Below are 25,825 nucleotides of genomic sequence, written 5' to 3'. Positions count from 1 at the left end.
GGGCACCCAGCATCTCTCCTTGTATCTCATATTTATGTAGATACCAGAATGAAAAAATGCTGAGTATCATGAAGCACTCCTGAAAAGTACCATTTTTAACTATTCTCTATCTCCTCACACCTGTGGTAGGTGTCTTGGTGCAGCGCTGAAGCTCATGATGAGTTTGTCCTTCTAAAATCTTTCAGTATGGGCTCCGTGCTAAGGTGGCCATTCTCCTGCTACATGTGAATTGTGAATTTTGTTCCCTAGACATGTTGTAATATTGATTGCAGTGCTCTGTGTTTCTTTTGGTTTGGTCTGATTAATTTATGCATTGCTACCACTCCTGCAGATTCAGTCTGCCCTTTTTTATATGCAAACCTGTCAAATCTTATTTTACACCTCCCCTTTAATTGTTGGGAAAGGTAATGAGTATTTTGGATGTGAGACAAGGTCTCTTCAATAATGCATTACTGGTGGTATTTGGTTCAAAGTAGTAACTATTTCCATGATTTACACAGCATGACCATGGAATTTATTGCTGGTGCTGCATTTGAATATTTTGTCTTCTTTTCATTTCATTTAAGCCTGCAGAACAATTCCATTTTCAACTTATACAAGGAGAGTTGATCAATCTTAGTAATGGACATTACTGATGCTCTTACTTACCCATTGAATTTCTTCAATTTTTCTTGTCAGGAGTTTTAATTTTATTTTCTGGGAATGTTCCCCAGTGCTAATGCATGCAGTAGTATGGAAGAAAACAAGAAATTGGTGCTATGTAAAGTATTTTGATGCCTCATTGTAAAAATACATACATAGGTGATATATTTAGTATTTTCTTCAGTTATCAATGGGAATAAACCAATGGAATAGTCCATCATGAATGTGTAGTGATGTTTGATTATTATTTTATTTGCTGGAATTTTAGAAGATCAAAGAGCAGTAACATGTGTTTACCACGTTTACAAATGTTTCCTGAGCACAGAAACATAACACACACAATATTCATTGTAATATTTACAAAAAGCCAATCATAAAATATTCATTTTTCACAGTGGGTGAAGGATTTGAGGGGGACCTTTATTGCCCCCTGAAGTCCCATACCGGCTCTGACAGGCTGAGTCCTTGCTATAAAAAAAAAGTACATTATATAGCATAATCATAGTTTTTATTTTAACACTGTTTATAACCTAAAACTATAATTAACACAATACTTGAGAAAATGAATACTGCATAACTTTATAAGATAATACATATGTGTGTTATGTTAGAAAGTTATGCTTTCTATTATTATTATATATAAAGTATTATATCTATTATATATATATAATATTATATAATAAAATAATATAATATACTATATTATATAATAGATATAGTATAATATATCTATTATATATATAATATATTATATATATTATCTATTAAATATATAATATATATTATATATATGACACATACATAATATTGTATATAATATATATTATATATAATAGATATAGTATATAGTATATTTTATATACTATGTATTATATATATTAGGCTGTATTATATATATGATATATATACATATATTATATATGCACTTATATACATTATGTATAAACATATATACATAATATTGTATATAATATATATAATATATATAATATTTTATATACTATGTATTATATATATTATGGTGTATTATATATATGTTATATTATATATAGCCAATCATAAAATACTCATTTTTCACAGTACGTGAAGGGTTTGAGGGGACCGTTAGCGCCCGCTGGAGTCTCATACCGGCTCTGGCAGGCACTGAACACCTCCGCGGGTCTCCTCCATCCCTGGAAGCGCCGCTCGGTACCACCGGCACCGGCTCCGCCTGCGGCAGCCCCGGGCGCGCTCCCGCCGCGCCTCGGCCGCGCGCACTGGGCGGGGCGGGGCGGGGCCGCGCGGGGGTGGGCGGGGCCGCAGCCCGGGCGCGTGCGCAGCGCCGGCGCCGCGCATGCGGACGTGGGGGCGCCGAGAGCCGTACCGGAGGCAGCGCGGGCGGCAGGTAGCGCCGGGGCCGCGGCGGGGCTCAGGGCCGGGCCGGGTGGGGCCGGGCCTCGCGGCGCTGGCCGCCTGCAGCCCGCCGCTGTCCTCTGCGCCTCACCGAGGCGGAGGCGGGAGTCACCTTGCTGGAGGCCCGAGCGGGCGCCGGCCGCTGGCTGCGGCGGCAATTCCTCACCCACGGGCCCACACGCTGCCCAAGGGGCGGCCCCGGGATGCGCGGCCGGTTCTCTCTGTGTGAGACCGCGCGGCCGGGGCTCTTGCCGGCTGCTCCGGTTATGTCAGCCGGGAGGCACGAACTCGTGAGGCGGCTGGCAGCGAGTGTTGCCACGGCGCCGGCACGGGGGCCGGCGGAGGCTCCGTTACCCGTTGCGTAACGCGGGCAGAGCCGCGGCGGGCGCGGCGCTCGCGCTCCCGGGGCCGCGCAGCCGCCGCCCCGCCGGCCCCGCCGCCAAAGGGACGCGCGGTGCGCGCGGCCGGGCCCCGCCGCAGCCCTCAGGGAGCGGGAGCCCGCCCGCACGGGTGTTGGCACTGCTCGTGCAGGGATTCATTGTTTGGTTTGGTTTTTTGGACGGTTTTGGTTTTTTACACTTATCCCACAGAGCGATGCGGGTGCTCTTGTGTTGCTTTGCCCGCTTCACGCTGTGCTTCGTCACCTGTTACCATTCAGAATTAATGTTAGGAGTTGTGAAACCGAGCTCAAGTCTGTTGTCCAAGTAGAGCTGCTTGGTCATAGAAAAGAATTTATGTGTTTCAATATGGGCTAACTTCGAGAATCTCTCTTTTTTTAATACCATCTAAATGCTTGCATAAAATTTAACGAACACATTTAAACACATGGAACACACAACATATACCTGCATACTGTTAGAGAGTGAACAGGCTTACAATTTTTCTCAATAGCCTTATTAAAATGAGGTATAAACACAAGAGATTGCCATTCCTACTGCTGATGCATTTGTTCATATTTTTCTCTGCAACGCCCAACATCAGAAATCCTAAATATCACCTTTTTGGATGACAAAGAGTTGTCCTTAAAATCAAATGAATGGAGCATCTTCTATATCTTTTTTGGAGCAGGTGTGCCTTTACATTTATGCAAACTTATTTGAAAAGAGGAAGACTAATTTTCCACTGGGGAAGAGTTTGCCTACGTCTTTACTGTGGGTTTTCTGATGCAAAACCCCTAAATTTTGGTAGCTAATAAATCATCTACACTGCAATGTTACATGCCCATCCTTTTGAGCTATGTTCTCCCATGTAGTTGTAACAATATTAGGAAATTTAGTTTTTGCTGTTCTGTGTGCACAGTGCTGAAATACTCACTGATGGCTGCTGGACAGTATACAGAGATCTCTTTTATATTTTTCACATCTCTGAAAAAGCTTTTTGTGAAGTATAAGTGCAGATGGAAGTGACACCTGTTTTCCTGTGGAATTGTTGAGTGTTGATGTTGTTTGCCACTCCATGTCCCTTTCAGAATGGGTGTTATCACAAAAGCAATGTTTCCTCATTATCAGAGCAGCAGTGAGGCTCTCATGAGTTCTTTTTGCAGTGTAAGACTGTGAGGCCAGCATTTAGTGGAAATTAATAGCTGGAGTTCAGTGATTATAAATAAAGATTGGCTTTTATAAATTCTTTAAATCAAAGCTTGTTTTGGACAAAGCAGCAACGATGACTTTGATGAACATTCTCCAAAGATCTGACAGTTCTGTGTTGGTGACATTCTCAGAGACTGCTAATCACAGATGTTAATTAATGTTTTGAATGTATTTTAGATTTTATGCTCAGGTTCTTGCAGCTTCCTTATTATGATTATAAATTATGTGTTTCAGATCCAATGGCTTGCCCACCGTCATACAGCGACTTGGGAAAGTCTGCCAGGGATGTTTTCAACAAGGGATATGGTGAGTGGCATGAGGATGGTTCAGAGCTTCCCTAAAACCTTCCCAGCAGAGCCCTGGAGCATCCAGCCCCTTTCTATTCTGAATTTTGCACATGTGTTATGACAGTACTGCAGTGGCAGAGATCTTGAGGGGAAGATTACAAGTTTGACTTTAATATGCCTTCCAGAACAGACTGAAAAATGCTGCCTCCTTTTTTTACCTTCTGATTTTTCTATTTAGAGTCATTAAATCAGAAATACTGATACAGATTGCTGTGGCAGTAACAGGTTCCTGAGGGAGAATGACCTTTATGTTAATCAGAATAGCTTAATATTAAAGCTGGAATGCAGATATTTTCACAGTATTTGCATTTGTCCCTTTTCTGGAAATAGTACTAGAAAGTGTTGATCTTTTTAATCTGAGTTGGTGTGCAATAAAGATTTCATTTGTATCCCAAAATCCCTAAAATGCACTGTAGTCTGGTCTCTCCCACCCTGGAGTTCAGGCTTTGCTAAAAATTAACTCAATTTCCCTGATTTAAAGTCAGTTACTTCAAACTTTTCTACTTAGTGCAAGGGCCAGATATTTCCCTGGATTCAGAGCAGACAGAAAAGGAAGAAAGCAGTAACACCTCTGTACATGGCACTGATTGAAATAAGTTGAAATATTTTGGAGTTGAAATCTTGGAGTAGAGGAGAAGAAAAATTTCCTGCCCCGAAATCATGAGTAAAATGTAAATTAAGTAAATCAGAAGAGATGGTTAAATGTATTGATGGGTGCCAGACTGCAGGTAGCTACAGAAAGTGAAGGTATTTGATGTTTGGTGTCTGTTATGACTATAAATTATATATATAAATTATGAGAAAACTTACTTTGAGTTGTCAGAATTCCTTCCATCACTAATACTTCTGTACATGGCACTGATTGAAATAAGTTGGAACAATTTTTTTGGAGTAGAGGAGAAGAAAAATTTCCTACCCTGAAATCAGAAATAAAATGCAAGCTAAGTAAATCAGAAGAGATGGTTAACTGTACTGATGGGTGCCAGACTGCAGGTAGCTACAGAAAGTGAAGGTATTTGATGTTTGGTGTCTGTTATGACTATAAATTATATATATAAATTATGAGACAACTTAATTTGAGCTGTCACAACTCCTTCAATCATCCTTCTCATAACCCTCAATATGTTCAACGACTGTTTAAACATAAAAGCTGTTTCAGGTCAGTTCAGAATCCCCTGCCTGGCATTCTTTGGGTGTGTTGGGAATAAGCCTTGTTTGTATCTGTCAATGAAACAGGTGCTGTGTGCTGTTTTATTTTCAGGATTTGGAATGGTCAAGTTAGAGTTGAAGACCAAGTCTTCCAGTGGGGTGGTAAGTACTGGGGACATGACCCATCACCAGCACAGCAATGGAAGGACAAATTCCTGAGCTGGTAACAAGTGTTAGAACTCACTAGCAGGTGTTGCTTCTCTCTTTTATTTCTCATTTTAAAACTCACAGCTGACTGAGATATTTCTACAATAGCATGAAGTTGATGTAGCAGTAATTTTTCCCTGTGGCATGCAAGAATTTCCACACACCTTGTTGTTATTTCCTGCCTGTTCCATTGGCACATGCCAACCATGAGTTTCTTCACCTTACATAGCTCTCATTTCTATTTATGAATGAATTTCCCTGCAGTTATTAGTTTTAATAAGAATTTTAGTCCTGAGTGACTTTTATCCAAAAAGTCAAGGGACAAGTAAGCACTGGAGTTTAACTTAACTGTGTTTTCACTCATTTCCACTGTGCTTAAAATTCAAGACTTAATTAAATTGAACTGAATTAAATGAAAACTGGAAACAGTCCTGCAGTATCCTGTGTTTGAGAGCTTGAATAAGCTTTAGCATTTCAAGTAACAAGAATATCCTGTGATCCTCATTTTAATGATGGAGAAGTGGAGCTTCCTTGCAATTTCCAAACTAGGAATGGGTGTGATAATTTTGATTTTAACCACAGGCATGCATTATCTACTGGATAATATTTTTCTTACACTGTCTCTGAGTTCTGCCTGTCTTACCTACAGCTCAGTGCTGTTCTCATTGGTAAGATGAGTTGTTTCTCAGCCTGTTTTGTGGCTGTATTTGCTTGGGCTCCCTCCTCTTGCATTCTTATCATGCAAATGGTGTAAATCCTTATTTCTGTATTACTGTATTCTGTCTCAATTGAGCTTTTGATGGTTACTTGCATTGTGCACCAGGAATGTGTGGGCACATGGAATTATGTGGTCTCCACACGATTGCTGCTGCTTACTGACCTCTCTTTAAAGACAGTTTTCCAGGCTGGGATTTTTGATTCTCAAACAAAATGCTAATAGTTAATTATGCTGTCTTCTGATTGTGATGGAACATGAACAACTGTATGAAGTTCTAAAATGGGCTTTTTCTTTTCCATGCAATTTTCTTGGGATGTTTATCCAGTTGGTAAGAATGGTGGCTGTTTTGACATGTTGCCTCTTTATTGCTTTATCTGACAAGGCTTTTTGTGCTGCATACTAAATCATTTGTAAACTGATGAATTGTTTTTGGTTGTGTTGTTATTCATGTTGCACAGTTTGGCTGTGTCCATAGCCCTAGATCTGTATGATCCATGCATGGAAAACCATTTGCAATCTTTTACAACAAGTAAAAACAGCAAGAGGGGAAACAAGAAATGGAAAACAAGAAGGAAAACTAGATATGATTTTGGTACAGTTGTCGGTTGCTTCAGGTTTTGAGCTTATTAGTGATTCTGATGCAACAAAAACAGAGTTTTGGGGATGGAGATGAAGTTAGGAACAGAGTGTGAGATCTAATTCATACATGGACACTAACAGTACCTCAGATTTGGGTTTTTTTCCTGTGGACTTAGCAAACCACAGTGATAGTGTGTGTTGATTATCACTTTCATAGATTGCAAGTGGTTTTGCCTGCTGAGTGCTTGGCATTCCTGTAGATGCCAGGCACCATGAGCTGGAGGGAATTCAGTGAGGAGCTGTGCTTGACTGCTGCTGCAGGCTGCTGTGTGACATGGAGCCAGAATGAGTTGGATTTTTCAGCTACAAAAACTCCAAGAAATCATGGTTTGGTGAGGTGTTGAGTTTACACAGATAAAGACTGATGGCAGCAGACTTCTGTCTGTCTGTGGTGTCTGCTTCCAGAGGCAGATTGAGTTCTTGATGCCTGACAGAATGCTTTGGCTTTTTTGGACAATGCAGGGGTTTTATTTCCTTTGGCTCTGAGATTAATGTTTACAACCTGTCCTTTACTTGATCTGAGAAAGAAACCAAGCTTTTTAATCGGTTTTCTAAGATTAGAAGAAAGTTATTTCTGAATTCTGATGCGGGTTTGAGACATCTTTACACTGAATTTGTGGAAGTGGCATTAGAACACTGTATAGAAATTATGTTTTAAAGTAGTCTTAACACATCCTGACTTCTGTCACATGTTTTGGTAGCTGCTAGATGTGTTATAATAATAACAACACATTATATTTATTATTATGCTGTTGCAGTAGTGCATTATTTTAAGTAAATGTCTCCTCCTGCCCCAGCAGCATCCCTCAATGCCCCAAACTGTGTGTAAGGAGTGTGCCCTGGCTCCCTAGCACTTCACAGCCATTTAAAGACAATCTTTGTAATCTTTTATGCTCTGCAAAGACCACAATTGTCAAATATACATCCAGGAATACAATCCTGGAACGAGAAGGATCTGGAAAGTCAGGGTTCCAAAGCTTGGATATGTTGGCAATGGATCCATCTCTTAAACTTCAAGAGAGACAAAACTTGTAAATTAATGACAGATTATTTATCTTCCTTCAAGGGAAATATTGGAGAGGTAACAAATGAGAGAAGTTCTCAGATGCTTCTTAAAACCAAATTAATGTACCTTGAGCTCACTGCTGTGGCAAGGCAATACCCAGCTGTGCATGGAGCACTGAGTAGATTCTCTCTTGAGCTATTCCAGGAGAGATGTAATATTGAGATTTAAGTCCACTAAATAACAGGAAGCTCTGGTGTGTGAAGAATTGACCAAATAGCATATAACAAAATAAATGTTACACAAAATTCCAAGTGCTTGGTTCCATTACACTGCTGAGTGAAGGAGCAGCCTGACAGATCAAGGTGCTCAGGTCAGGTTTCTGATGCTGTGAAGGAGAAAAGGTCTGAAATTTAGAGGTGACTTAACTTCTGAAGTAGAGTTGCTGGCTGAGGGAATGAAAGAGAAGTTGTTTAAACTCATCACCACAGCATAATAACAGTCTAAATGAAAATAGCATAAATGGTAGGGGGAACCACAATGTTGGGGTGCAGCAGTTCTCCAGAAAACATTTTCACTGCTGAAACACAGGGAGGGGAAATTATACAATCCAGAAACACCCAAGATGTTCAGAGAAATGTGACAAAATCCTTTTTTTCCTATTCACCTAACTTGAATTTAGCATTGCTTTTCCTAATGGGGAGCAGATTTCCAGGAGTGCAACAGATGCTTTTTCATCCACAATTGGGACAGTACTAGTAAGATCATAAAGGCAATTATTTTTATAAATATTATAATATTTATAATAATATTGTAAATAATATAATATTTATAATATAATAAATATAATAAACCTGGATTTTTCTTCACAATTATAGGAGATTGTGAAGAAAAATCCAGGAATTGTATCCCAAGCAAATATCTTTTTATATCTGGGTATAGAGTCACAGTGAAGGTACAGAGCAAATTGTGAATTGTTGAAATAACAGCCATTTTGGTAGGGGAGGTCAGAAAAAGGACTTTTTGATGCATAAGCTTGGGGAAAAGTGTGGTGAAGTTAAGATGGGGGTAGCAAGTAATCAAAATCCCACGAGGAGGAGTGAATGAAGGTGTCAGGTCTGTGTGTAACAGCTTTGGCCAAGCTAGGCAAGTCCCAAGGCTCTGTCAGTGCACCTCAATAAAAGAAATGTTCAGAACAGGGATGCACAAAATTTTGTGACACAAAAGAAATTATTTTAGGTGGGGATAGGGAAGAGGAGGATGATGATTTTGAGGGTTCTGTCAAAAGGGTGTGAGACTGCTAAAACTCCTGACCCTGTGATTAGCTTGGTTGATGCATGGTGCTAACAATGCCAAGGTTTGATCTCTGTAGGGGCCATTCCCACAAGAATTGGCCTCAGGGATTCTTGCTGAAGCAGTTTGGTGATTGTGTGGTGTTTGTTGTGCTCTTGGCAGGAATTCAATGCAGTCGGTTCTTCCAACACGGACACGGGCAAGGCTTCGGGCAGTCTAGAGACCAAATACAAGGACAAATGCCATGGACTTACATTCACTCAGAAGTGGAACACAGACAACACATTGGGAACAGAAATTTGTGTCGAGAATAAAGTAAGAATGAGTAAATACTTTGGAAATGTTTCTGCAGCTGGTAGGAGATGGTATTGAGATGAACAGAAATATTCTGTTCGCGTCATTTCATTCTCCGGAAATGAGAAGAAAATGCACAAATGGAGAATGAAAATTGCACAAAAATATCTGAAGTATTAAAAGATGAATTTGCAGAACACATAGGCTGGGAGAGGGGGGTGCTAGAAAATTATTTTGAGGTGCAGTTACTGCAGTTACAGGTGTGTGGAATGAACCTAACTATGTAGAACTGTCACTGCTGCAGCCAGGCAGCCAAAAAAAACCCAAAGACAGATCTCATAATTTTATGAAACCAAAGACAGATCTGATAATTTTATGAAACCAAAGACAGGTCTGAAAATTTTATGAAACCAAAGACAGGTCTGATAATTTTATGAAACCAAAGACATGTCTGATAATTTTACGAAACCAAAGACAGGTCTGAAAATTTTATGAAACCAAAGACAGGTCTGATAATTTTATGAAACCAAAGACATGTCTGATAATTTTATGAAACCAAAGACAGGTTTGATAATTTTATGAAAACAAAGACAAGTCTCATGATTTTAAATGCTTTAATGTATAAGAACTCAAATTTGGCTGCCTTGAGATTGAATATATTTTGTAAGGTTGAATGTTTGCAGCTTGGCACTGCTTACACAAAGGGGTGCTAGCATGCAGCACTCTCAAAACACAGTATGTGGATTATGAGAGAGATTTTTGAGCTATTTTGTGGACTGTTTGAACTCTAAAGAATAAGGAAACGTGAGTAGTTTTCTTTCTGTCATAATTCTGTGAATAATTCTCTTGTTGCCAGCACTAGATGTGTCAACTTCCTATATGTAAAACCAGGAGGTTTTTACAAAGTCTGTGCTGTTAAAAGGTTCCTTGTGGGAAGAAAAGATCCTGTTTCAGATTTCATTGGAAATCATGAGGGAGACATTCTAGTTCTCTTTTGTTTTCTGTTTAAACAGGGAGTTCTAGTAGTGGAATATAAGAAATTCTGTTTCAGCTGATTTTTGAGCAGATGTGTATTTTTCTTTGCAGATGGTTGAAGGGGTGAAGGTGGCTCTTGACACTACATTTGTACCAAACACAGGGTAAACATTTTCTGTTACCTTTATCTGCAGACTGCTAGAATTTCCCAGAACTTCTAAAAATACTTTGGTTGGACTCATACAACTCGGATTTTACACGGATTTTACAACTTTGCTCATTGGGTAAAAGCTCAGCATTTATTGGAGAAGATTCTGCAATCACTGTAGAATCTTCTGCAGGCAGTGTGTGATACTTAACTCAGAAGGAATTAGAGAATTAATTCTTTCTCTTTAATTAATAAGTATTAAATTATTCTTTCTGCTTGCAAGAATTCTTCAGCTTTTTGGCCAGTGGCAAATTTATCATTTTGCAGTAGGTACTAATCTCTAACTCCCCTTAAACAACTAGATCTTCATGTTTTGACAGTCCTAAGGCTGTCAAATCAGAGTCAACTAAATTTTTTTTATTTTTGCTGATGCTTTTGGCCAGATGATGTCTGTGCACAGTTGAATGAGGAGGCAGAATGGGCAGTGGAATAGCACTTGGTTGTTTTTCTCAATTCTTTCTTTCTTGTCTTTCTCAATTCAATATAATTAAATTTGGTAAGCAGCAGAGCAAAGGAGGGGAGTTTATGTCTGAATAATGCACAGAGATTGAGACTGCTTTGCAAATAAGGATTGGTGCTAATTTATTGAGGGGAGAGCCTGTCAGAAGACTCTTGAGTATGAAATGCTGCTTGGATATGAGGAATTAGAAACTAAATCAAAAATGAGACCCCAGGCCTAGGTGTGAGCAACTGGCAGCACAAGTGTTCTGCCAAGAGAAATGAGGCTGGGGGGAGGATTAAGGAGATGCTGAAGTTTTGTTGTAGTTGTGTTTGAATTGGTAGCAAAATCAACAGGAGAGAGGAAGAAGTGTCACAAGAGGGCCAGGAAAAGGCAGAGGAAGGGAATGATGTCTGGGGGATGAAGAAATCTGGTTTTGGTAGAGGACAGTGAAGAAAGGAAAGCAAGGAATGCACAAGGAAGGAACAGTGGAGATAAACACAAAAATTCATTGACAGACAGCTCTTGCTGCAGGTTTATGGATGCTCCTGAAATAAATTGATGATGCCATAACTCATTACACTCACAGAGAAAAAAGAAAATAGAAACCAGATGGGTTTTAAAGCATTAAGGAGAAACAATTTTGTGTATTTTGCTTCTTGAGGATTGTTTGGAGTTGGAGGTGGTAAAAGGAAAAGTGCAAATACACAGCACCATTATCCTTATCCTGTGCCCTGAGTAGGGAATACAGCACCTTAATTAACTGCCCTTAAGGGACATAAATATTAAAATAAATCTACATTCCTTACTTCTGTGGATAAAAATTCATGTTTCTGCAGGAAGAAGAGTGGGAAGTTGAAGACCACCTACAAAAGAGATTATGTCCACGTGGGCTGCAGCGTAGACATCGATCTCTCTGGGCCAACCGTGTATGGCTGGGCAGTGGTGGGCTATGAAGGGTGGCTGGCTGGCTACCAGACAGCTTTTGATACAGCCAAGTACAAGATCACACAAAGGAACTTTGCCTTGGGCTATAAGGCAGAAGACTTTCAGCTGCACACTAATGTGTAAGTGTCACAGGCATTCTTTGATAAAAATCCTTTCTTTTAGGATTTTTCCTCCTCTGGGAAGCTGAGGCCTCAGAAGGAGAATGTGAACAGTAATGACCTGCTGATGTGGAATGCAGCAGGTGCACCTGTGATTGGCTCACGTTCCATGTTTACAATTAAGGGCCAATCACAGGACCAAGCTCTCTGGAACAGATTGACTCTCTTGTTTTTAGATTCTCTTCTATTCTTAGCTGAGCAGCTTCTGCAGCTTTTCTCTCTATTCCTGTTAGTATAGTCTTAATGCAATATATATCATAAATCAATAAATCCAGCCTTCTGATCATGAAGCAAGATTCTCATCTACCTCTCTCACCCTGAGGAACCCTCACAAGTCATGTAACATGTGAGTATTACCTGAGCCTGGAAAAACATCCCAGCAGCCAAACCTACAGTCATAATCAGCAGTAATGGCCTTAGGTCAAAGGTGGGTGAAGGGAAGGAAATGCTGATTTGTTTCTAATTAATTTATATGCAGTGTTTTCATTTCCAGTACAACTAAAATAGGGACAACTTCCCATCTCTTGGCTGTCTCAACACCTTTCAGAGTAATTGTGGGGTTTGTGTATTTGAGATGGTGATGCAAAGGCCCTTGATGGTAATTTGTAATTAAAAGCTGTGAGCTTTAACTTCTGTAATGGCACAAGACAAAAAAATCCTGCAATTAAACTCCTGTACCTTCTCCCCCTAACAATCAAACAAAGTTTCTCCCTCAGAAATGGCCAAATGAAGGAGAAAGGCAGGTGTAGCATTGTTTGTTTCCAGCTGTCATCCCTGCCAGGCTGTATTCTTGGCATTCAGATGCCTGAGATGGAGATGGTACATTTAAACAACTGTAATGGTACATTTAAACAACATGGTTTTCATTTTCAGTCTCCTCATTCCCATACCTGAAGTCTCCTTTGTGTGTTACTGCACTTACTGGGTGGATTTTTGATTTTATTTTTTCTCAGAACCTCAAACTGTAGGTCTGTGGCTGTTGGAAACTCCTGTTCCATTCTGCAAAGCAAAATCTGTTTTGTGTAGAAAAATATGAGCAGCAGTCTGCCAGCTCCAGCTGTAGTAGTGAAATAGTGAGCTTGGGCTTGGGAAGTATTGGATTTCTTGGTTAATTTTAGGAGATATCATTATCTCCTAATCAAATGATTGTGGGAGGGGTTAATCTGAGGAGTTACTGAACAAAGCCAGGCTTGACACACTTGCTCTGTCACCCACAGGAACGATGGCACTGAGTTTGGTGGCTCTATTTATCAGAAGGTTACCAATAAGGTTGAGACATCAGTGAATCTGGCATGGACTGCTGGCAGTAACAACACACGCTTTGGGATTGCTGGCAGGTACCAGCTGGATGAAAAGTCTTCTGTTGCGGTAAGAATTTTGTATTTCAAGCTCCCCTAAACGCTGAAAATTCGTGTTATGAAGCACTTGGTTTAACTGGTTACTGTGGAAGTATGGTGGATTGAAAACTGTGGCTTCTGTTGTGGTTCAGATTTAAATTGGGACCTCACATCATCACATTTGGGGAAATTATTGGGGAAAAGAATTCCTAAATGTAATTTTGTCCATAGTGAAATTGTCTGACCAGCGTGCTTGGAATTGTGTGCTGCAAAATATATTTTAAAAGGTAGTGAAAGGACACCGTGTCCTTTTAATTCTGAAATCCATAATGTGTAAAAGCATATTATGGTTACAATGATGGAAGTTCAGCCCTCTCTGAACAGTGAGTTAACCCTTGAAAGTCAGCTGACATGTGAGTGTTTTAATACTAAGAACTGAAGTAACAAGCATTTATGTTTCAAAACAACAATTAGTTCCAGGACCATTGAACCAAAATTAAATGTAAAGAGCTCAAAATGTAGCAATGCAAAAACAGGATTGCATATTCATGTATTTCTTGGTAATTAGAATAAAAATCACTCTTGAGTGATGTGAACAGGCTCTGAGGACTGTAGTGAGTATTTAAAGGATGTTTGAGATGGAAACTCCTGAGAAAAGGAAGAGTGAAACTTCGAGGTTGGTGTAAAAGTAGCTGAATTGTGTTAATGCATAGCCCCCCTCCTCAGGGCACTGGGACACTTCTGTATGCATATTTAACTATTCAGTGTGTAAATATTGTGATTTTATTTCTTGTAGGCCAAAGTGAACAATGCCAGCCTCATTGGAATTGGTTACACTCATACCCTCCGACCTGGTAGGTAACTCTCACTGCAAATTAGTAAATAGTGTTAATTACTGCACTGTGGTTTAATTCACTGTTGTCTTAAGAACAGAAGAGATGAACAAAGGAGCTGGAAGTGTTTATGCAGACTCAGAAGTAAAGGAGTGTATGTACACAGTTCCTGTGAGGAACAGAGCACTGCACAGGGCTCTGCCTCAGTGTTTGATGGTTCTCATGATTTGCTTTTGCAGGTGTAAAGCTGACACTCTCAGGCTTGATTGATGGCAAGAATTTCACTGCTGGAGGTCACAAACTCGGGCTGGCATTTGAGCTGGAAGCTTAACACAGCTTGAAGTGAACCAACTGGTGGTGCTCTGGAAGATGAAGGAAAAGTGTACCCCATGCATTTCAGCCTTAATATTACTCTGAAATTTGAAGAAGTGTGAACTTCCTGCTCTTCCCAAGAATGACTTGAACTCAATGCTGAAGTCCAGAGTGTGCCAGCACAACAAAGGAAGACACGTGAAGGCAATGCATGGAAGTTGTGATGTTTGTGCCACATTTCAGTTTCCTGTATTTTAAATCTGTTTCAAAAAAAAAAAAAAAAAAACCAGAAGAAAATCCAACCTCTCCCCACTATTGTATTGCATTTTGCATGTCCTATACTTCACAGCCTTTTATAAAAGGAGGTCTCTGTGCTGTAGTGGAAATTTGGGGTTACATCAGAATGAAATAAATTGGTCACGGTCAGAACACAAGGTTGGTGTGTGTTGACTCTCACCAAGTTTCATCCAGCTGAGTTTTTTGTTCTTTTTTTTTTTCTTTCCATGCAACTTTAAGCATAGTTAATCTGCAAATCCCTGTACACTGAAGATTTCCTTTTCCTTTGGTTTCTAGGATAACATTTTTAGCCCTCTCGTGTTTTAGAGACCCGCACAGTGAAAGAGCTTTTTCCATTAAATTGTTATTGAGCGCACCAAAAAGAGCAAACCAAAAGTTTACATGTTTGAGATCATTTCGTTCCCATACAGGAAACAAGTATTAGGTAAGTACAACCATTACACTTAAAGAAAAAAAAAGTGCAAATCAGCAAAGTTAAGAAATTCAGTTCACAGTTCATTAGGAAGGTGACATCTACCAGTGACTGGGTATCCATGTCCATTAGAAACCCTAAAATGCAGCAAAACAGCCACAGGTGATGCCTAAGGGAAGATTTATCAGGACAGAGTATCTGCTGTCTTAAGGCACAATTAAGAACATTTTCCAAGCAGTTAAGAACAGGCATTCCCTACTGGATCTTTGTGAAAAAGTGTCTCAGAAGTGGATACTAAAAGCTAGGCCGTGTCTCACAGAAGCACTTGGTGACAGGAGAAGAAGGCAGGTGGTGTTCCCTTCTCAGAGGCAGCAGCTTTTCACAGTTGGCTTCCCAGAGCAGCTTCAGAGCAGCCAAAGTGATTTCACATCTCTGTCTGTCCTGGGCTGTTTGTTTCTTCCACCTGAAGCTGCAGCCAGCTCCAGTCTAGAGCCTGAAGAATAAATGAAATTCAACACTAGCTTACACTTAAACTTTCTCTAGAATAAAGGTGAAGCATGTTAAAAACAAGTTGGTCAATATAATTTCATGATGAGCTGTCAAGGAAACTCAACCTACTTGCACTCTAGTATTTTACAATCTTTTTAATATTCTGCATCACTAAATGAAGCATCCCTGCCCACCACTGTACTGCCACCCATTGATCTTAAATTTGGGTGCAGTTTTGCAGTATTTTAGTACAACTGCCAAGTGCTTTGCCCCATCCTTTACTGTTCAGCACAAATTCCCAATTTTGGAAAGCAGAATATGTCAGACAACAGATTATGAGGAACAGGAGCTTCCTATCTGTGCTGCTCCTGCTCTCCCCTTGTCCAGGAATAAATTGCAGATCTCAATTTGCTCTATCAGTGGGGGCAAAGTTGCAGAAGCAGAACTTTGAAACCATGCACTTCCCCAATCCATTTAGAGAAGAATGAATACATTACCAAGAAACTCTGCTCTTGATCCTTCATTGTGTCATGCATCACATTTTCTAGTTGGCTACAAAGTTTCCGGGATTCCAGCAGCAGCTCCTCACTGAAAGGGACAATTATTACATTATTAATTTCTATGACAGCTTAAAGAGATGCTGCCTCTATCAGCAAGAAATATTTCTGGCAGATACAGAACACTGAAATCAGTCAGGTCATAGGTCTGTAGCTCCTCACTGAAAGGACAATTATTGCATTATTAATTTCTATGACAGCTTAAAGAGATGCTGCCTCTATCAGCAAGAAATATTTCTGGCAGATACAGAACACTGAAGTCAGTCAAGTCTGTAATTCATAATGCAACTTGAAAAGTTGGTGGCAGCCCCTGAGTTACTACACAGGGGAAAGGAAATGTATTCCAGGATGGGATTGGGTTCTTATTATGTGGAACCACTGTTGCTAGAGAAAAAGCTGAGAAGCCTGGAAACTTAAGGATGGAGTAACATGCAAATAAACAAACCAAGGTCTCATTCCAAGTGGTGACCCAGTTCATTTGAGGAAACCAAAACCACCCAAGCTTGGCCACAGGATTCTCCTCAATGGTACAGCTCAGCTGCTGTGACCTTACATGACAATGCTTCAACAGTTCTTGCTATCAGCACACTTCCAGGTGAGCCCAACCATCTCAGATTAAAGGCAGAAGACCAAAAACCACCATTTTTAATGAAGCAGGGGGAAGTGAACTATACATGATTCCCCATTTTTTGTAAGGCAGATCTGCAAGCTCCAGGATGTGTGAACTACTGAAGTAAACCAAGGCTGCTGCCAACACAAGCTGAACACAAAGTGTAAAATATGAGAAACCCTGTGTGCCACCAAGCAGGAATCCCAGCTTTGTGGTGCTGTTACAACTCCAGAGTGAAGAATCCAGGCTTTGCCTCACCTTTTCCTCACAGAGTCTGATAAATTGTATGTTCCAGAGGGGACCTGCAGCAGCAGCTGACCCGAGCTGCCAAGCCTTGAGGTGTTCATGCTCTCTGGACTGCCAGTGACAGGACCACGGACTTTACTCTGCAGAAAGCACAGAATATCCAACTGCAATTATTTCCACTTGTTTTCAGCAGCCAGGAATATGAGACAAGCTGGAATTGGCTTTAATACAAATTGAAAATAAAGAACTATATGACATAATCAATTTACTATTATTTCAGTAACCTATGGTACAAATCCCATTCTTGGGTTAAAGTGGAGTTTTTCTTTTACTTACACAAGCAATTTTCAGTAAGTTCCACAGTTCTTTCTGTCGTTTCTCCTGAAGCCTCACAACTGTTTCTTCATCTTCACTCATCAGAGTCATCACTTTCTCCACTCTGGGGAACAACTCCAATGCCTTCTGTTTGCAAACTACAGTTTTACTATTAAAAAAGTAAAAATTAATCAGATCACGTGGACCACTGCAGTAGAACATTCCTGAAGTTATTTATTTCCTGCAATACTGCAAGATCTCATTAGCTGTATGCATTGAGATTTAAACCTTCTCTTGCTGGAAGAGAAAATGCCTTCTCTCAGCTGTGAATAAAATCTACAAAGCTCACCTGAGCTGAGCATAAATGACTCGAACTTTCTTTTCAAAGGTCTGGATTGCCTGCAGGAGCAGCCGGACAATTTCCTGGCTGTCACCACTTGTCCTCTGATCTGCAATGAGAGTCAGGGTCACACAGAAAGGCAGGTTTAGAGGACAGTGAGAAGATTCTTAGTGCCTTGTTTCCACTACTGCTTCAATCCTGAAGCATCCCGAGTTCAGGATATGCAGGTTTGAGTGGGATGATTGCACTGAGTTTTGGCCACCTTCTTCAGAATTTAAAGAATTTGAAAAGGAGAGTTGGGAATGTATCAAAGGAGCAGCCATGTCTTTTATCCTTCCCACACAGAAGCAAATGCTTGTGGCCACAGCCTGCTCTGAGAAGAGCTCCAGAGGAGTTTTGAGAACAGCTTATAAAGCCACACAAAGCAAGCTGAGCTTGAGCCAAAGTGTCTTTTACCTCTTGGCTTCTCTCTCAGTCTTCGGTACAGCTCTCTGGCTTGTTCTTCTCTAGAAGGAAAAAGCAAGAAAAAGAATTCCAAAGAAACAAAATTAGAACAAACAGTTTGAAAACTCCAAACTTTTCTATACCTGTCTACCACTTCAGACCAGTGACAGATGAGTCAAAAGCCAATCTTTAGTGTAAAGTCCTCCCCATAATTTGGGTGGAAATAACAGCCCTTTCATCGTCCTGTAGTCTGTAAGCTTGGCTAGAAACTGAAGCTAACTGAAGACTGCACCTGCAGCTCAAGGCAGTTCAACTCACAAATCCTCCAGTGTTCCTCCTTGTTTACGACCCAGTGGGCTCCTCTGCAGGTCCACAATGTCTGTCTGCAGGGCCATCATCCTCTTCACCAACTCGTCCACATCATCCTCCTGAAAGCAGGGCAGAACATCAGCAACAGGAGTCTCATACTTGAAGACACTACCATTCATATTTCTTCTTTCTCATTCATATTTCTAAACACTGATTTCTTGCTGTTAAGACACAAACAGCAGCCTTGGCCAAAGACAAATGAAGAACATGAGTCACTTCAATTCAAGGAAATTAGGTTGGTGCTCTTGGATAAAACAACTTCCAAGATATTTTTGGGTTTTCCCAATATCTCCCTTTTTCTCCTAAGCCTTAAAACAGAATAAGCTTCATGTAGTACTAGAAATGGACAAAAATGGTGCCATGCAAACCAAGGCAATGTGAAATCTGGAATCATTCCAAACACAAGGAGTTTCTATTTAAGGCAGGGACAATGAGGAGAAAGGGGGAGGAGGGGAGAGATAATAAAATCAAGGCTCTTTTTCTTTATGATAAGCAGTTAGATGTAGAAACATACCCGCCCACAAAGTTCCACAGCTTGCTCCATCTCCTTCCAGGCAAACAGCAGCTTCTCAGAAGCTACAGGAATCAAAGAACAGTGAGTGGCTTCCTCAGGTTCACAGAGAAAGGGGGAGGTGTTTTTGGGAGGATAAGAGGCATGAAAAGACCCGTTTGCCAGATGCTATACTCACTAATTCCAAATTCAATCTGCTCTTTGTACTTTTCCAGATCGATCTGGATGCTTGTTTTAAAGAAGTCCAGCTTTGCTTTCAGCTGCTGAGAAAGGGAGGCCATTGAGTTCTTCATCTTTGAGAGGGTGCTGTTGTAACGTAACAGATTCATCCTGCATGGACAACAAGGTCCTGTTAGCCCCCAAAAATAAAAATCCACCAGGCCAACACTTATATCCAAAGTAGACACTTGAGACAGCAGTGAGCACAAATGCCACAGGGCTAACTCTCAGCTTTTCATTAATTGCTTACAGCTCCAATCATGGGCTCCCCCGTTCCAACAGGGTCCCATTTCTGCCCTCCCTCTCTCCAGAGCACAGAGATAAGCACAGCAAAGCCAGAGATAAGCATTTTATCATACATGGCTGCTCGCTGGCCCTGCTGCAGGCGGTTGCAGTCCTCCTTCAGCATCCGGATCGTGTGCCAGATCTGACCCCACACCTTCCGCAGCTGGAAAAAGTGCAGATTCTTCTTGGGATCCTGGACTGGAAACAGACGAGTGGGGAAAAGGGAAATGCACATATCAACATGAAGCTGGAAAGTTGTGTTACCACAAAACAGACCAAAATATTGCTCCTTTGAGGGGCCTACAAAGCCTAGAGCTGGATAACCCCTATGCAGCTCCCCTAGTATATCAAAATCAAACACTTCCTTTTTTTAGTTTTTCTGATAAATGCAATGAATGACAGTCCATTTTACTGCTTCTTGATGCAAAAGCTCCCCATAATTTTTTTTACACGACACCACTCCAACACAGACCCCCCTGGACACTCATGGCAGAGAACTCCTTACGGATGCAGTCGACACTTTCGGGATGAGGACGCAGGGCCACCTGAGCCTCATAGGAAACTTTCTTGGTATCAAAGAGGAAGAGGAGGTCTGTGTCTGCAGCTGCAGTGTCATTCACCTGCAGAAGGCAAAAGACCCAAATAGGTTTTCTCAGAAAAGCAAGCTGTGGTAACACCATAAACAGAACAGTCCTCAGCTAAATGCAGAACACCAAAGCAACAGGGTGCCTGTACTACAATGGCTGTGAGGTTCCCACAGCAAAAGCATGCCAAGACCCATGATCCCAAAGTGAGAGCAGTGTCTTCTGATTCACTAAAAAGCAAAAAAGGGAATATCCAGACTCACCTTGCCATCAGCTGTATGTTTAGTGACCAACTTCTGAGAAAACAAGGCAAGTCCTGCTTCCTGCAGCAGCTCCTGGTCTTGTTCTGGAATTCCTGTATCTGACTGAATCCTGGCCTTCACACTCTGCAGAGTCTCCTCCTCTGTCACAGGGTAGGTGTGCACAGTTCCCGTGACCATGTTCAAAACATGAAGCAGCTGCAAGAAGAGTAGCAGGGCATGAGAAAGGCTGAAGATGCATTGCCCATGACAGAGCAGAAATGGAGGCACTGAGACAATGACCACCAAAAAACTGTTCAAAGCACTTGGCAGACTCAAGAAGTCACTCTGCAGTTAATTCCTAACATTATGGCAAAGTTCTTGTCCTCCACCAAGTGAGAGGAGACGTGGCAACTAAATGCCTTCAGCTGTAGAATCCTCTATCAGAATATGGAACTAAAAATGCACAGAAACTTTCACTACTCCTAACAAGCTCAGAGAGTGTTTGACCTCGAAGAAGCAACAGGAAAGCACCTGTCACTAACTGTCAGAAGACAGTCCTATGAGTTTCTTCCTCCTAAGTCTATGATTCAAGCCTCTCCTCTCACAGACTACATCAAACTACTCTCTGGAAAACTTTTCAGGGTAATCTGGACCTACTGCTTACCTTCAAGTTCAAAATGTCATCCAAAGCTTTGAAACACCCGTTGGGTCCATAGGTAGGGTCTGTCCCTCTCTGGCGTGGGTGCCACATTAACATGAGCTGCAGCCACTTCTCCAGCCTCTCAGACAAAACACTGAGCAATCAAAACCAAAAGGAGGTCAGAAGAGGTAAAAGTGCATTTGCAGTAATTAAATGGTCTGTTCTGTGTGGGAGGACTAACAAAACTCCCCCTCACCTCTCCCGATCACAAATGCAGTGTTTAGAAAGCAGAAACCAAGACTGACAAGTGACAATGGCACTGCCTGCGTCATGCACTCAATTTATTCACATATTGACACAGCAAGGCACATAATATAAACTCGGTCCTTTTGCAGAAGGATCAGTTTAATCTCAGCCCAGCAATTTCTAGGACTCACCTGTTCAGATTGTTTGGGCAGGGCAGACTGCTAGAAAACTTGACTTCTCCAGACAAGTCCTCTGAAACAACGATATCCAGCTCACTCTTCTGGCGCACCTTTGTATGCCTAGTGTAAGCAAGCACAGTGGTGAAATAACTGCCTGCCTTTCCCATCCTGTAAATTATCAGGCTCTTAAAACTACTCTTGACAGATATAATACAGATATATATATAAATATATATATAAATATATCATGTAATATAATGTAATATATTGTAATGTAATGTAATATAATGTAATGTAATGTAATGTAATGTAATGTAATGTAATGTAATGTAATGTAATGTAATGTAATGTAATATAATATAATGTAATATAATATAATATAATGTAATATAATATAATATAATATAATATAATATAATATAATATAATATAATATAATATAATATAATATAATATAATATAATATAATATAATATAATATAACATAATATAATATAATATATTACATTCTATATATTACATTCTATATATAATATTATATATAATACTATACATTACTTATATTACATTATATTACATTATATTATATTATATTACGTTATATTATATTACGTTATATTATATTATATTATATTACGTTATATTATATTACGTTATATTATATTATATTATATTATATTATATTATATTATATTATATTATATTATATTATATTATATTTATTATATTATATTATATTCTCTTGACAGATATAATACAGATGCCACTTTGGTTTCTGTTATCTGCCCTGCAGGAGTCAGCCCTTATCCCATTCAGGAACGCTGAATTTGCTCAGGTGGGTTAAACTCCTGTGAAGGAATCAGTTTCCACAAGGGCAAGGAACACAGGGGTGTTATCCTCAGAACCAAGGGACCACAATTCCATTTCCTGTAAATATGAAAGTCACGTCATGCCCATTTTCACCCAGCCAGGGTTACTCACCATTGCACTGGCTGCCAGTTGGGCAGGAATGGTCGGAAGCCTGTGATGCACTCGAAGGCAAGTGTGCCAAAGCTCCAGTAATCCACTGTCACTGTGTACTTCTGCTGCTCCAGCAGCTCTGGAGCCTGATATGCACACATGAGACAAAGCTCTCAGCTTCTTCTATCCCTTACCATGTCATTAACATTTGTACAAATGATTGAAGACATTACTGAATGTCTTTACATTAATCTTTACACTGCCTCTCACACGCTTAGAGTGTGCAGCATTCCTGGCACTCCTGCTTATTTCTAACAGAAGCAACAGAAACCCCAGCGTCAGCAAAAAAAGCAGTCACCTTTGCTAGTTTCAGCACCCCAAACACACCCCATACTACACAAATACTTAATCCCAGCCCAAAGCTTGGTAATTGTTAATTTTACCTGACCAGAAACACTTCTAGCTGAATTCCTTTCTTACCAGGTACTGCAGAGTCCCAACAAAGGATGTGCACAGGCTGCCCTGATCCAGCTCCTTGGCATAGCCAAGGTCAATGATTTTGTGTATTAACTGAAACACACAACAGAGAACAACAGTGCTAGACCAAGTCTTGTTTAAAGCACATCGTACAGCAGAAAGAAAAGTTCAGCTCTTCAAAGCTACACCAGAAAGGTGCCAGTGAAGAGACAGAAGTAAAAACGGGAGGCTACTGTGGATTCCTAAAACCACAATGAATTTGAAGGTGTCGTAGCACACTTAGCAGTTATGCATCTAGCTCCTTCCAATCTTTGATCAGTACAGTCTGGCTCTTTCCTTAACAACTGAAAGTCAAAATTTCAGGTGTTAACAGATGTCTAACACAATGTCCCATCCCAGCTGCACACAGAATCCTGTTCCTCTGACACAGGTCTTATCCTGTAACTGCATGAAGCACGTGCATGTTCCCTGTCTGTGCAGGCAGACACAACTGCTTCCTGCTTACCCTTTGTTCCCCTTGCTGCAGCACAATGTTCTCTGGTTTCAGGTCTCTGTGGATGATCCTGTTCTCATGAAGGTATCTGAGAGCAGAAGCTGAGACACAGAAAAAGCCAATTTTAAGAGCATAAACAACAGTACCTAGCAGGAGCTCAGTAAGGATTCAGTTCTATCTATAATAAGCATGGCTTTCACATCAAACCTTGCACAACCAAACAGTGTAATGTGTAAAGTTAGCATCACAGAGCTCTGGACACAACTGAGTTCTCTCTCTGGGTGTTCCCTCACATCCCTCCTTTAAACTGCAGTAACACTGGCTAGCTTCCATCAGGCAAGGACCTCCCCAGACTCCCAACACTTTTGATGTTCAACATCATAAAAGGTCAGTCTAAAATGGAGTCACTGAGGTCAGTGCTGGATTCTTGGAGAGTGGATTCAGGACTAAAAGGGGACAACTGAGGGTACTGCCACCACTTACCAATGTCAGATAACAAGATAAGAATAGCCTCTTCCCGCAAGCCACAGCAATTCTCCAGCTGGTTCAGGTACTGCAAGTAAGCAACACAGAATGCAGTCTTTCCCTCCTCTATCCTTGCATCAGGGATGCAAGAAATTTCAGCAATTAAATTCTCCAGAAGCACAAAATTCTATGGATTGTGACCTGTAGTAGCAGCAATCACAGCTTTGTAATTAAACCAGCCTTGGTTTAATTGGGAGCATAAAGGAGCAGGTGAAAGAAGTCACTGTCATCCCATTCTCATCCTTCTCTCTGTTCCATGCCCTCTTTGCCATTTCCCCTGTGCCTGCCAGTACCAATTCCAATCTCAGGCCTGAGGTCTGTGTTTTAGCTATGGGCAGATTATAGCAAAGGCCAGAAAAGCCTCAGGATTAAAACTATCATGTGTTATTTCTTCCTATGACAGACAGGAGTTAATCACTTTCAGGAAGGGTACAGCCTACAGCTGCACCTACCCTACAATGGTTTTGGCCATACTCACATACTGTTGCACATCCCTTAGCACTTGCCCTCATTCTTTATGTGCAAACTCCTCACAGTGTCACTTGCATCCAAAAAAAAAAAAATAGTTTCACAAAGCATTTAAGTCTTCAAAAGCTGAACATAATATCAAGGACCAAGCCACAAAGGACCAAGTCATGATGCCATGACTAGAATGAAGAAGCATCAGGATGTGAAAGCAAAGGGAAAACTTATAAGGCAAACCTAGGATAAGATTAGAAGCTGATACATCCCTTGGGTACCTCCCCAGGGTCCTCACCTTGCGGAGGTCTCCACCCTGGCAGTACTCCATGGCCAACAGTGGCAAATCATTTGGTGCCAGCTTCTGCATCCCCTCAGGGACATCGCGGGCAGCCACCACGTTGGGATGGTTCAGTCTGCAGAACAGAAATTAAAAATTAGGCAAGCACACGTGATCTTCTGAAACTGCTACGCAGGTTCACATGCTCCTGCTCATCACCTAAAGTCCTACATGGTCACAAATCCTTTTAGAAACTACATTAGTGAATTCTAAAGGTTTGCATCTTCTATGGATCTAGACTCGTCCCAACTCTTGGCATTTCACGTGCAAGCTAGTGTGTTTCTTCAACACACATGCATTAGCAACAAGCCTTGCAAAGGAATGCAAGGCAGTCTGTTGCCCCGTCCAGACCCAAACCGCAATCAGACCACTACACCCGAAAATGAAATAAAATGAACAAACACCCCAAGGGACTGCCCCAGCACAGAGTTAAGCCAGGCTAGGCAGCAGCGTCGTTGCAGCGCTGAGGGCAGGACAGACGAGCCGAGGACGGCGGCGTGACACCCAAGAGCCTCCCGCAGCACAAGGTGAATTTCCTCACGCGTCAATTTCCCCGCACTCGCGGAGCGGGCACCGCCCGGAAGGGAATCCCCGGCGGCCCAAAGCCTCTCCCAGCCTCTCCCTCAGCTCCAGGGCCGCCCCCGCCGCGGCACCGAGCGGCGACCCCTCCGCCCGGCCCGGCCCCCGAGCGCCGCCGCCCGCCTCACCTCTTCATGATCTGTATCTCCAGCGCCCAGCGGTCGCGGTTGCGCGGGCTCAGCTCCTGCCGGCACTGCTTGATGGCCACCTGCTCGCCGGTTTCCTGCGGACACAGCAAGAGTTGGGCTGAGCCCGGCTCCCGAGCAGGGGCGCCGCGGGCCGGGCCGCCGCTTACCTTGTTGTGCCAGCGGATGACATTGCCGAAGCCGCCGGTGCCCAGGCGCTCCCGCATCTCCCAGGGCCCGCAGGTCAGCGCCTGCAGCGCGGGCGGGCGGCTCATGGCGGGCCCGGCTCCGCTGTGCGCTCCGCGGGCCCGGCGCTTCCGGCTCCGGAGCGAGCGCCGCCCTCGAAGGGAACGCTCGGAGCCGCCCCGATCGCCGCCCTCAAAGGGGACGCGCGGGGCC

The 25,825-nt window shown here is 41.6% G+C and overlaps 2 protein-coding genes across 3 annotated transcripts; one reads left to right on the top strand and one right to left on the bottom strand.

The window, feature by feature from the left end:
* Positions 1–1,953: 1,953 nt before the first annotated feature.
* On the top strand, positions 1,954–14,912 carry VDAC3 (voltage dependent anion channel 3). 2 transcript variants are annotated; one of them, XM_058042349.1, is made up of 9 exons: positions 1,954–2,026; positions 3,858–3,929; positions 5,232–5,281; positions 9,142–9,294; positions 10,360–10,412; positions 11,735–11,962; positions 13,219–13,369; positions 14,135–14,192; positions 14,411–14,912. In XM_058042349.1, the coding sequence occupies exons 2-9, from the start codon at positions 3,863–3,865 to the stop codon at positions 14,500–14,502; spliced, it is 852 nt and encodes a 283-aa protein (XP_057898332.1). In that variant the 5' UTR covers positions 1,954–2,026; positions 3,858–3,862; the 3' UTR covers positions 14,503–14,912. The 2 variants fall into 2 exon arrangements, with proteins under 2 accessions (XP_057898332.1, XP_057898333.1); XM_058042350.1 differs by lacking the exons at positions 1,954–2,026; positions 3,858–3,929; positions 5,232–5,281 and adding an exon at positions 6,343–6,372.
* On the bottom strand, positions 14,736–25,718 carry IKBKB (inhibitor of nuclear factor kappa B kinase subunit beta). The gene is made up of 21 exons (XM_058042348.1): positions 25,597–25,718; positions 25,430–25,524; positions 24,681–24,798; positions 23,882–23,951; positions 23,411–23,499; positions 22,909–22,998; positions 22,450–22,574; positions 21,481–21,588; positions 21,068–21,197; positions 20,425–20,619; positions 20,083–20,197; positions 19,652–19,775; positions 19,252–19,403; positions 19,077–19,138; positions 18,512–18,621; positions 18,206–18,255; positions 17,759–17,858; positions 17,431–17,578; positions 17,107–17,234; positions 16,179–16,269; positions 14,736–15,685 (listed from the first exon to the last, which is right to left on the bottom strand). The coding sequence occupies exons 1-21, from the start codon at positions 25,699–25,701 to the stop codon at positions 15,617–15,619; spliced, it is 2,274 nt and encodes a 757-aa protein (XP_057898331.1). The 5' UTR covers positions 25,702–25,718; the 3' UTR covers positions 14,736–15,616.
* Between the last annotated feature and the right edge of the window lie 107 nt (positions 25,719–25,825).

The sequence above is a fragment of the Melospiza georgiana genome, chromosome 31, assembly GCF_028018845.1.
Source record: "Melospiza georgiana isolate bMelGeo1 chromosome 31, bMelGeo1.pri, whole genome shotgun sequence".
Classification (NCBI taxonomy): domain Eukaryota; kingdom Metazoa; phylum Chordata; class Aves; order Passeriformes; family Passerellidae; genus Melospiza; species Melospiza georgiana.
This window is presented reverse-complemented; position numbering and strand designations above follow the sequence as displayed.

Coding starts and splice junctions, on each gene's coding strand:
- VDAC3 (XM_058042349.1), top strand. CDS start 3,863: ATGGCTTGCCCACCGTCATACAGCGACTTGGGAAAGTCTGCCAGGGAT. Junction 5,282..9,141: donor CCAAGTCTTCCAGTGGGGTG/GTAAGTACTGGG, acceptor TGCTCTTGGCAG/GAATTCAATGCAGTCGGTTC. Junction 10,413..11,734: donor ACATTTGTACCAAACACAGG/GTAAACATTTTC, acceptor ATGTTTCTGCAG/GAAGAAGAGTGGGAAGTTGA.
- IKBKB (XM_058042348.1), bottom strand. CDS start 25,701: ATGAGCCGCCCGCCCGCGCTGCAGGCGCTGACCTGCGGGCCCTGGGAG. Junction 16,270..17,106: donor TCAGACTCTGTGAGGAAAAG/GTGAGGCAAAGC, acceptor TGTCCCTTTCAG/TGAGGAGCTGCTGCTGGAAT. Junction 15,686..16,178: donor ATCAAGAGCAGAGTTTCTTG/GTAATGTATTCA, acceptor TTTATTCTTCAG/GCTCTAGACTGGAGCTGGCT.